This window comes from Penaeus japonicus, unplaced genomic scaffold (genome assembly GCF_977035675.1).
Source record: "Penaeus japonicus unplaced genomic scaffold, GWHDUDI00000001_assembly GWHDUDI00000004, whole genome shotgun sequence".
NCBI classification, from domain to species: Eukaryota; Metazoa; Arthropoda; class Malacostraca; order Decapoda; family Penaeidae; genus Penaeus; species Penaeus japonicus.
The window spans coordinates 2,470,560-2,483,535 of NW_028234406.1; the positions used below are offsets into that span (position 1 = coordinate 2,470,560).

The 12,976-nt window shown below is 35.7% G+C and overlaps 1 protein-coding gene across 6 annotated transcripts in view; it reads left to right on the forward strand.

Annotated features, from left to right (window-relative positions):
- LOC122250331 (ral GTPase-activating protein subunit alpha-1) overlaps positions 1-10,972 on the forward strand; it is a 37,624-nt gene extending 26,652 nt beyond the window's left edge. For 4 of the 6 annotated variants that reach the window (XM_086535886.1, XM_086535887.1, XM_086535889.1 and 1 more), the window contains 2 exons: positions 3,945-4,136; positions 10,153-10,972. In XM_086535886.1, the coding sequence (XP_086392012.1) occupies positions 3,945-4,136; positions 10,153-10,370 (410 nt within the window). In that variant the 3' untranslated portion in view covers positions 10,371-10,972. Of the gene's footprint in view, positions 1-1,790; positions 1,869-3,944; positions 4,137-6,487; positions 6,615-10,152 lie in introns of those variants that run through there. The other 2 variants (XM_086535888.1, XM_086535893.1) reach the window with 2 other exon arrangements.
- The last annotated feature ends 2,004 nt before the right edge of the window (positions 10,973-12,976 follow it).

Genomic DNA, 12,976 nt, shown 5'->3' on the forward strand with positions numbered 1-12,976 from the left:
ATTTGGACTTAATTCATGTCTTGCATGTGACTTTTTAAACCCATCTGGGACAGGCCATATCTTCAGATGTTCAGCCTGGGTTAGGCATCTAATGATGTTGTGTGTGTTTTCTTTTTTTCTCTAGATTTGGGGCATGATATGGGAGTCTATTTATGATATATTAGTTATGTCCTAGTTACACAACTTCAGGAATAGATAGCTTGTTATTTTCAACAAAAGAAAAAAATACTTTACAAGAGTGATCCAACTCGAATGAAACATGCCCATTATGGTAGGGTTGGTGAATCAAACTTCTTATACAAGGTAACAGTGGATACTTGTGAAGGGTTTAGGTGATTTTTACAATATTGGCATAGGTTTTAGCTCCTTTGAAACCACTCTGTCCCTCTCTCTCCCTCTCTCATCTTCCTTGGTGTTTCCCAGTAGTTAATCAAATCTTTTTTTAAATGATAATGTTTAGAATTTCATCAGAAAACCTTATGCACATCTAATGCAAGAATGACAATAAATGTTTGAGACACACTCACACACTCACACCCACACTCACACTCACACACACACTCACACTCACACTCACACTCATACTCATACTCATACTCATACTCATACTCATACTCACACTCACACTCACACTCACACTCACACTCACACTCACACTCACACTCACACTCACACTCACACTCACACCCACACTCATACTCATACTCACACTCACACTCACACTCACACTCACACTCACACTCACACTCACACTCACACCCACACTCACACTCACACTTACACTCACACACACACACACCCACACCCACACTCATCTCACACTCACACCCACACTCATCTCACACTCACACTCACACCCTCTCTCTCTCTCTCTCTCTCTCTCTCTCACTCACACTCACTCACTCACTCACTCACTCACTCACTCACTCACTCACTCACACACACACACACACACACACACACACACACACACACACACACACACACACACACACACACACACACACACACACACACACTCACACTCACACTCACACACACACAAAGCAAATCTTATGGATTCATCACACACCTCATTATTTACAATTATTTACTGGTTTTCTGTGTTATAGACAGCATTATATGTGAGTTTGCGTGTAGATATGGTGCATAAAAGATTCAGAGAATTCCTTCTGTTGTATGTATATATTTTTTTTAGTGAAATGTTCAGGGCAGTAAGGTGTTAAGATATTGCCAAGAACCTAAGGCATATATACACTTCTCTGTAGAGTAAGTTCTTGAATATCAGTACAGAATGGATTACAGAGATGGAGAACAGTTGAGGTGCATGTACTGTGTAGAAGCTCCCCTCCGCCTCCCCTCTCACATCACAAATAACCCCCTTTTTGATAGTTTTATTTATCTCTTATCATCATTTTGTTTTTATACCCTTTAAGAAAGAGAAAACCCAACTTCTGCAATTCAATAACACCTTAAGAAATACATGTATATTTTTTGATAGCACCTGCTGTTAGTACTCTTTGATAAGTATCTCTTGTTGCTGGCTCAGTCTAGATCATTGTTCAGATCTGTGTGATTTTTCACTGTGTTGTGTATTTTGCTTGAAGCTTCAAGGTCCATCTTTCATAAATTTGCAAGGATAACAAGTTCTTTAAAGCAAAATCCCTCATGAAGTGAAAATGAAACACAATCTGCTATTCAGCTGCATAACCGTTCTGCAAAGATCCCAGCCAGCGTCTTGCCCATTGCTACATACCCTAAGCTTGCTGTGCACCATTCTGTTGCAACAGGGAGCATGCTGCCCTACAACCCCAGTGAAGAGGACCTAGTGTAACTCAGGCCTTAAAGAATGGTACTGGTGCTGTGAGGTTTGTCATCTCAAAGAAAAGGCTTTTAAATGGCATGCATAGCTCACCTTCTGGAAAGAGTAGCGAGTCCCTTGTGCAGTGGTCATAGGCACACACTATTGCTTTCCTTGTATGGTACTTAGATGCAAAAGTTGCTGTAGCTGTGTTTGAAACATTTTATCCTAGGTTTTCTGCAGATATTTATAGATGAGGGACTCTTTTATTTTCCCCCTAAATGTGGACTTCGAACCTTGTAGTATAGTAGATAGCATATGTATATCATATATGTAGCAATTTTGAGCAATGTATTTTGAAATATAGGTAAGGTACACATGATTTTGATTATAGATGTCATTGCTGATGCTCTTTGGGATCTGTAACCTCTAAATACTTCTCCTCTGTAGATGTCTGAATGTCTTGGGTATTGTGTTGGTCACTTGTTACTGTCATTTTTGTGGGAATATTATGGAAGCTACATTTTCTTCATGTTAATTGCAGTAAGCATTGGAGAATGAATGACGCAGTATTTATATATCAGGGATAAAGTACGATATACTCCAGTTTAATTTTCTTGAGAAAAAGAATTTCTGCATTGAAGTCCTTGAAATGCGTGGGAGTTCAACTAGCTTTGTGTAGTTTATTGCAATCATGTCCATTAATAAGCAGATGAAAGTTAGCTAAATGACACGATAACATAAATGTTAGCAGAAAATAACATAAATGTTAGCGGAAAAGCAGTTGTTTTGAGGAGTGAAAAGCCTTCAGCCGCAAGAATGCAAATGTTATTGAAGTTTGTCATTTTTTTGTTTTGATTTTCTATTTAAAACAGAATGGGTAGGAATCGTAAAGACTTGTTACATAGATTAATCTACCTAGTTATGAATCTTTTCTAGAAAAATACAGCAAATTGTAAGAAATGAAAATTATTTTTTCTTCCGAAATTACTAAATAGACAAAAGAGGTCGGTTTCAGTAACACTTTAAAAAAAAAGTAGATATTTTGTGAGTGGGAATACTGTACATATGTATAGAGTCTGCTTCATGTACACTTAGATATCTATAGAATTATTTGATTTGAAATAAACAGTAGCAGATAATATTAAATAGGTAGCAGAGACTGCAATTATTTCATACCTTAAACCCAGGTCTGGCATTATTTATCAAGATATTAAAAGTATTCTTATGCATCCCGAAATAGAATAAGGATCATATCTAATGTACATGAAGAATGCAAATGGAGGACATTGCCAAAGGGAAATTAGATTGTGTTTTCTTTTAGGATATATTGTATTAAATATGAATGGTATCTATAGCTATGCAGGAGAATGTGAATACCATGACTTCATGATACAAATAGGTAGCTAAGACTTTTTCATTTTTCATAACAGTTTATAAATAATGAATGTTTGGAATAGGTGATCTATATATTATATTCATCCTCATTAATACAGTATGAAGATGCCATGTGTCTGAAATAGAGCCATGGTACTGTTGTACTGTATCACTGATGCATGATATGGACTGTGAATCTGAGTAAGCTTTGAATTTTGGGTAGATAGCATATGATTATTTTGCTTTATATGATTGTAATAACATTTGTATGGAAGATTTCAATTGAACTGAGTTCATGTGACATACACACACATAAACACACACACATGTATAGGTAAGACACACCCACATGCATATGGGAGTGCACACACAAGAAAAACATTTATACACATGCACATACATGCAAACACATGCATGCACACATGTATACATCACATATATACATGAATGGTCATATACTTACACAGGATACTTACCTGCACATACAGGATATGTACATGCACACACGCACACACACACACACACACACACACACACACACACACACACACACACACACACACACACACACACACACACACACACACACACACACACACACACGCACACGCACACACAACAAGCTTGTACATAGCACACACACATTCTCTCACTCATTCTCCTAAAGTGGTTTTGCCACTTGATTTTTTCCATTTTTTGATATACTGAGAAATTTTGCTTCCTACTTTTTGTACCGTCTGTTAACTCCGTCAAACGCTCCTTCTAGGGACTTCCTTCTCATCGCGGGTGTTTGACTCGTCGATGGGTGGCTTTGGTGGCAGCTCAGGAGTGTCAGGGCTGGCGGCAGCCCTCCTGGATGACCCTCAGTTACCCCCCGGACCCCCCCAAAGACCCCCGCTAACCAGGCCCACCAGCTACTCCACTGGGGAGCAGCACCATCTCCGAGAGAAAGCAAGGAGTAAGTGTTTGGGCTGGATTGTGGTGCGGCAGAGGAGAGTGCTCTTATTTTAGTGGACTAGGCTTATTGCATCATTATGGTTTGTTTTATTTATTTATTTGATGGATGTTGTAGTCTGATTTTTTTATATTTCAGGTGTGCTTTTATTTTGTTAGATGAATTGGGTGATTTGTGTGATATTTTTGAGTATTGGTTTATTGTTTTCAAGGAGGTTTTGATGATAGTACCTAAGTATTGCTAAAGGTCTTCATGTATTATTTTGCCTTTGAGATTATCTATCAAATATTCATAAAGGTGAGTATTGACAAAATACTTTTTTTCTGAGGGGTGTTGACTTTACCCAAAAAGATGAGTATTTATGAAAAGAGAAAGCAACAGTTTAAATTTGTTTGTAGACACATGCAAAATGTAGCATTTAATACTCTACACAATTAAAAGTAGCATTTTTAATGAACCAAGATGTTAGAATTATATTATATGTTCACCTTAATTTGTGAGAAATGTGGAGGCTGAAAAGAAGAGCAAATTTAATTTAGACAAAAAGAACTATGGTGTAGATGTGGTTAAACTTCCATTATTAATGTAAACAGTAACAGTTTTCAGTGACATTAAGAACATGGGGTTTGATCTTTAAACTCAGTGCTGATAAGGGATACCACTTTTGAATGTGTTTATTTCTGTACATCGGTATAGATTGTCAAAGAAATAGAAGCATTCACAAAAGAGATGATGATTTGTTTGTTGTAATTAAAGATTACATTATTATGGAAGACACTTTGTTCTACTATTTAAAATGTTTGAAGACTTTTACAGTGGTATTATACAGTGTGTGATAATATTGTTTGCTTTTCACGGTGCACATGTGTGTTCCATGTATGAATATCCACTTTGTAAAATGTTTAGGCAGGTTTTAATCAGTATGTCTGCTCAGGGAATTTATTTCATGACTTTTAGTTATAACTTTGTATATAATTAGGAAATTAAGGTAATTTCAAGTTACTCAAAACTTGAAATTACCTCTAAGTAGCAGGCTGCATTTATTTATTTATTTATTTATTATTATTTTTTTTTTTGATGAGACCATGAAACTTAGCAGATTGAGGCTAAGGGCACAGATTATATCCAGTGCTTCTAGGAGGATGATATTATTATTATTATTTTAGGGACTATACCCTGCCTTAAACTTGAATCAAATCCTAGTATTGGTGACTCTTCTCGTAGTGTTTGGTTCTGATTGAAGGTTGGTCTGTGTGCATGACTTTATTTGCTCTTGGTGAATACAGATTGGAAAATCATTGGTGGATGCCAATAGGGTAAGTGACAAATGTGCACAGACTGTGATCTCCACAAAGTACAAAATATGCTGTCTGGTCAAAGTGTTATTAGTAAAACATCCTAATACATACACTTCTTGTGCTACTATTTATGTATTTTTTTTCTTCTTCTTTTTTATCATTAGATGTGCTAATTTATTTTATTTTATTTTTTATAAGGATTGACATAATTTTTGTAAATCTGCTGTTGTCATTTTTAGATTGTGTTTTATCTTATTTTCTTTTTGTTTTGTTTTTTGATATGCATATTATTTTTGCTTTGCCAAGCAAGTTGATGGGGCTGATTTCCACACTCAACTTACTGAGCTAAATAAAATAAAATAAACACTAAACTTGAGATAGTAGCTAACATAAAACATATTGAATCAATATAGGAGAACAATATAAACTTCAATAACTTACTCATATTTTTACATGACATTCTAGAACACAAAGAGACAGTACTGCAGTACCAGGGTCTAGGGATATCAACCCTCCAAAGTCAGCCTGAACTGATACTAATATTTAGATTACATCGAACTGAGATGTTGTGGTTTTGAAGAGAAGTGCACTTTAATGGACCAAGAAATTATCATTGTGTCTTATGAAATGTTTCAGCCATAGATTTTATGTGGTTCTGATTAGAATTTTTTTGTGTGTGTGTGTTATAAATGATAATCATGGTCTTTGTAAGACAGAAGAAAGGCTTGATGGCAGAGAAGGTGTATTTGAAGATCAGAGGAAAGTGGCGATGATAATCGTTCTTGCCGGTATTAGTATTTGTACAAGTGACAGCACTGTTCTTTTTTTTTTTTTCTTTGTGTGTGACTTTGATGACTGTGTGATGTTTTCATAGTGTTTATTGGTTTAGAATAAGTCCTTTTTTTATTTTTTTACTATAACTTAGAAATTATTGGATGTTTAGTTTCACATTTACATCTCATAGTGTGATACATACATTTCACATTTTCACTATATCTTGACGCACAAAAGTGTATGTAACCTCCTACCAAAGTATGTAATATTAACTGCTCACAGGAGTTCGGCAAATGCTGGGAAGCATTCGTCGAAACTCCGCATATAGCAAGAGCTTCCCCGAACCCCAAGGGAAGTTGAACAACAATTACAGCCAGGAGTGCTGCGAGTCTTGTGAGACATCAGATAGGTGTGTTGCGTGGTGTGTGTCACGTGTTTTTGACAGTGCTTTCACAGTGTTTGTGCATGACGGTACAAGGTGATTGGATGATTTGATTCCAGCACATGTTTTCTTTTTTATCTTTCTCTCTCTCTCTCTCTCTCTCTCTCTTCCTCTTCTTTTGACTTAATGACATACCCCCCCCCGAGTCCTTGAGTTAATCCTGCCATGTACATTACTACTAAACGAACCTTCTGTCTAGATAACCACTTAGTGTGACAGTAATTATTTATCTTGTATGGAATTGATTCTGCAGCCTGTTATCTACACAGTAACACCATGGAATGCTGTGTATGTCTTACTACAAAAATTCCCCTCAGACCTTTTACCATGGGAATGCAAACAAGTTCATGGGTGACTGTCATACAAGGTAGTGTTTTGGGATTTGATTTGTTTACCCCCCGTTTTTTGTTTTTCTTTTTTTGAAGTATTTTGATATCATCCCAAAGAAAAAGATAAGGAAATAAAAGCTTTGTTTGTTTTTTATTTGTGTGATATTTTTTTCGTCTGGTGATTGGTTTAATTGTTTAACAAGTTTGTGTTTGTATATTTATTTTTTGGTTAAAGAATATATATAATTTTTGGGATGTTTGCCTTCAAAAAGAATATATATATATTTTTTTCTTTTGCAGATATCTTTCCAATTTTTCTAATTTGTCAAGAAATTATTTTGATTTTTCTTCATGATTTACCATCAATACAAGTAATTTTGTTTTAGGCTCAGAAAGTGAGATTCTAAAATATTGAAGAAATGTCAAGGATTGTCCAATTGTACCATTCTAAGGTTGGAAACATTTTTGTGTAATAGATTTTATGTTTGTATACTTAAGAGAAAAAGATGTGCACATCCATACACCTATACATGCATTAATTCAAACACACAAGCAAGCAAACTTATAAACAAGTAAGTAAAAACACACACAAGCAAACAAACATACATATGGAAGCAGACACGAGAAAACAAGTAGCAATTCACCCAATCAAGCAAACATACATACAAGCAAGCAAGCAAGCAAACAAATACACCCAATCAAGCAAACAAATATATAAATAAGCAAACAAACAAATGCACACAAGCAAGCAAACACAAAGTGAGCAAGCAAATACACAAAAAAGTAAACAAATGCACATACAAGCAAACAAACACACACAAGTAAAATCACACACACAAACAAGCAATAACACCCCAAGCAAGCAAGCAGCCATAAACAAGCACACAAACAAGAAAACAAACACACACAAGCAAGCACAAACACGTGAACACAGACACGTACACGCACACATATGCACACGCTCACACGCACTCGTGCACACGCGGACACGCACACAAGCACACACGCACACACGCACACACGCACACACGCACACACGCGCACACACACACACACACACACACACACACACACACACACACACACACACACACACACACACACACACACACACACACACACACACACACACACACAAAATATATAGAATTAATGTATATTTATTTTCTTATTTTGAACATTTCTATATTTTCCATTGTCTTGTTAATCTTTTTTTTTTCCCATAAAGAAATTATATTCATTTATTCAAAACTTACCCCCTAATCAACTTGATTCTTAATATGTTTTACATCAAAATACAAGAAGGATGAAATACAACCTTCCTCTTTAGTAAGCTGTGAATTAGCTCTCACTCTCGACAATTTCATCTTGAAAGTTTATTAACCCCTAAAGGATGGACAAATTCAGAGCAGGAAACAAACAACAACAACGCATTATTGTGTAATAGAGATGCGGAAAAATTAGCAGACATGACAATTTTTACTGTTTTTAGTCCTGGCCACCACACGGATCTGAATAGAACTATGCAGTATGACGTGTGGAAACCCAGGATGATATTTGACGAAACAAAGGGGGAGGGGGTGAAATGATGGAAATGATGTTTGCCGTCTTCTGCCCAGGGTGACGGTCATACCTCATTATGAGAGTTGCCTCACGTCGTCCTTTAGGGGTTAAGGAATAGGCCTATGTTGCATCTTTAGATCTCAGAAGAGCCATGAGTCTGCTAGTTCTGGGATTGTGTTCGTTGCATTTATAGCGAATTTTTATGTTTACGTCGTAGATATTTGAAAGTGAATACCAAAATTATCAAGACAGATGCTGTAATATGTGAACAAAATGAAATGAAATAGCTACAATAAGAAAAGGAAGCAATATATGTGGCACCCATTTGTTATTGTGGCTGTGGTTCATTTTGCCAAAATTATTATTGATAATTTTCAAGTTTTTTTTTTTTTTTCTTTGTTTACATTTTTCTACTCAACTCTCCTGTGTTACTTTTCATTGCATACTTTGTTATTGCCAAGTCATTACATAACTATGTGATTACTGTCTTAACCTTGTATAAATATTTCATGGGTAATAGTAACTTGGGGTAGAGGGGAAAAATGTAAAGTAAAGACCAGATTTGCATGAGCTAGAGACTAGAAACATAGATGTATGGAGAAAAAAAAAAAAGGAAATGCTGTTACTGCATGTACAATTATAGGAGTTAATTAATCCTGCTAAACTCATTAATAGATACAACACTAATAATTCAAAAAAAGAGAATTAAATGTGGATTCGTCTAGTCTGTTTTTACCTCCTGTCACATGTGTTTGCTGGCTGATAGATCTTTAGAAAATTCTTATTGTCAAGTGAATGGTTATATAAGACAGTACTGAAAGTCTCTCTAAGTAGTCTCACTCTCTTTGTATGTTGAGAATAGATAATAGAATGTGGTGGTTATTTTAATTGACATTGCAGATATAAATTCTAACCCTGTGAACTCTATTGTAGGTGTCCATATTATATGTAAGATAGTACAGAAACTTCAGTTGGAGTTTGTCTATTGTCTTTAGAAATGTAACATTAAAAGCTTTTCTCAATGGGTAATGGCTTAGCAATGTCTGTTCATGTGCTATTTCATTCTTGTTTTTTTGCAGATTGATTGATTGACTGATTTATTTTTTTTAATGATGTGACAGGAGATATCGCATTTTTGTTGGGTTGTGTTGCTGAAACCACATTTTTTCTCCTTTGAAACATTTATATTCCAACAAGACGAGACATGCACTCAGGAACCCATGTCCCTCATTGCTTTTGTTATCATTATTTATAGGATTGTTACTGATTGATATTATTATTATTATTATTATTATGATTATTAATGTTATTTTAGTAGTTATTTATATTGTTAATTGTTATCACTATTGTTTTTATTATTATTATTATTATTTTTATTATTTTTATCATTTTTATTTTTATTATTATTATCATAATTATCATTATGTTTATTGATACAACAACAACTGTTTATGGTGAATCAGTATGCCATGGATTTACCGAGCTTAAACAATCTGAATATGATCTGTAATGCAACTGATCATGTATCGTGGTCATTGATTTTGACACAAATGTGTTCACTATTCCCTCTTAAGATTTGAACAGAGCTAATCTGAGCCTCGTCCCTCACTCAGGTGTCCTCCTGATGGACCACATAAGCAGTAGTGAGGACGGGACTTCGGGCTCGTCACCGCGCGGCAACAAGAAACTCTCCTTCAAGACCCCTCGCAAGGTGTCGTCGGCAGTGACCTCGTCCGGGGCTGCCGCTGCCGCCACTACTCCCCCCGAGAGCCCCATGCCCCCACCCAGGAGGCCCAAGGACGGGATGCATCACGTCAATCTCAAGAAATAGAGTGTCGTTTTATCTTCTGTGAAGGTAGTTCTTGATCATCGTTTCTCCTTCCTCGTCTTCTCCATCTTGGTCGTCATCTTTTTGTCTCCTTTTACTTTTTATTACTGTTTTATTGGCTGCAGGTGTTAGAGAGCACCAATTTTTTTTTTTCTTCACGCCGTAGCAAGTTGGCTGAAATCAACGTGGCTTTAGTTCCAGATGCCAAAGGGAAATCATTAAAGATGGGGATGACGATGGATTTATTGTTACTGACCACATTTAGAAAAGGAATGTGACTTAAAAAATGCAAAAAGTGACCAAGTACGACAAATTGCAGGTTATTGCTCAGTGGAAGTCTGTCTGTGCTTGTAAATAGTTTCATACGACTGCAAGCGACTCTTTCACTTTAAGTCTTGTGGGATGTTCCATGTGATAAGACTTGTAAAAGAGAGAGAATATATATACGCTGGTGAAGCGACTGATGTATGAACATTCTTGTAATATTATTGATAATATTTACTTTGACAGAATATTATGAATTATTCTCAACCTAGATAGCTTAAGATAACTGATGCATCTAATTTATTATGTATGTACCATTGAAATACAATTCTGTATGGAAAGGAAAAGGAAAGGAAAATTTTTCGAATGTTAATAGCAATGAAAATCATTTTGTTCCACTGTGACCGACAAGATTCTCGATAGTTTGATGCTGGAATGCTAATATTCATGGCATAAGCTTGCGATTGTGATATCTCCAGGTGAAAAGCATTTGCAAATAAGAGAGAGAGAGAGGATAGATAATCTACCTTTTCTTCTTCATGTTTAATTAGATAATATTCTTTTGTTGTGATTGATTGAGCTAATTTTAAGGTGATTCCGCATGGGAAGAAGGTGTCTCTAGTACTGGATGTAGATGATATATATATTTTTTATTTTAGTATAGTTTTTTAGTTTGAATTGTACTGCAGTGGGTGTAAAAAGTTTTGACTGCATGATGTACAGATAGAAGTAACTCTAACTTGGGATGTATGATTAAATTTTTTCAATTGGAAATATATAGAAACGTTTTGCCAAATACCTTTTAAGTTTCACTGTATCTAAGGGAGTGTAAATGCAATTGACATTATAGGAAGGTGTCTCCTTTGATGAAATATACAAGAGGTGTTTGTATGCCATGAAAATTACCATTCCACCACAATCAAACATAACAAATACTGAAACTTTATTTAAGTAGTAGGTCACATTGTATTTGTTTTTTGATATATATTTAAAACCCAAGCCTTTACGGTAAGGTGGGCTATTTGGTAACAAGGAAAGATATGGAGAGAGTTAATGCAGAAGATGATATGTTTGCTGTAAGTATGAAGGGTATAAACTTCGCTTCTGTAATTACCAAGAAAATTAAAAAGAAAAAGGATACAGAGAGAGAAAGAGAGCTTTAATTGCAAGTTTCCTTCGTGGTCACATGCGAAAAGGATAAGCTCTGTGAGTATAATGCCTTATTTTTACACAGTGAAGGTAATGTAGGTAAAAAAAAAAAAGAAAAAAAAAAGAGATTTGTAATTAGAGGGGCTTTCAAAGTAGATAATTTTGAGTTCGGTGTTGCCGACCAACGTTTCAGTTCCGTTATATCGGCAAGGCTCTGAGGAATACATGATTGGTTCATAAGCTGATTAGATAGATTTACTTGGAATATGTTTGATGTATGTTATTGATGTAAACTCATGAAGATTTTTTTCATTTTTAAGATTATTACTATTATTATTATTATTATCATCATTATTGTTATTAATTTACTATTATTATTTCATTTGCAACAGACTTTGTACTGTGATAGATGTATTCCTATTCTGTGGTACTGAAAAACATGGAAAAGAAGCCCATCCCTTGCATTTTCCAGTGCATACTCCGAGCGTTAGTGAATTACCAGACCGAAGTCATTGGTTTGTCCAGATAGGGGTTTTAAAGGTACAACCTCACACTCACATTCACTCACACTCTCAACTCACACGCTCACACTCACACTCTCAACTCACACGCTCACACTCACACTCTCAACTCACTCTCACTCACACGCACTCACACTCACACTCACAAGCACTCACACTCACATGCACTCACACTCATTCACACTCACACTCTCAACTCACACACTCACACTCGCACTCTCAACTCACTCTCACTCACACGCACTCAGACTCACACTCACACTCACACTCACACTCACACTCACAAGCACTCACACTCACATGCACTCACACTCATTCACACTCACACTCTCACTCACACTCATTCACACTCTCAACTCACACTTGCATGCATAAACATACAGATATACAGACGTACGCGTGCACAAACTCAATTATGCTATGCTATAAGAGGTTTGTGATAAAGAAAGTGTTTCTCTATGTTTGGTTATTATTTACAAGAAATTGATATCAAATGCACTAATCGTAATCTGTGGTTATTAATTGTTTTTGAATGAAGAAGAGATTATATATATATATTTTTCATCATTGGTGTTCTGTATGTACATTTTATCAATAGTTAGGAAAAAGGATTCCTGTATAGAATGCCAAACTACGGTGCAAAGAGTGTTAGATACTAATTACGATATCCACGGG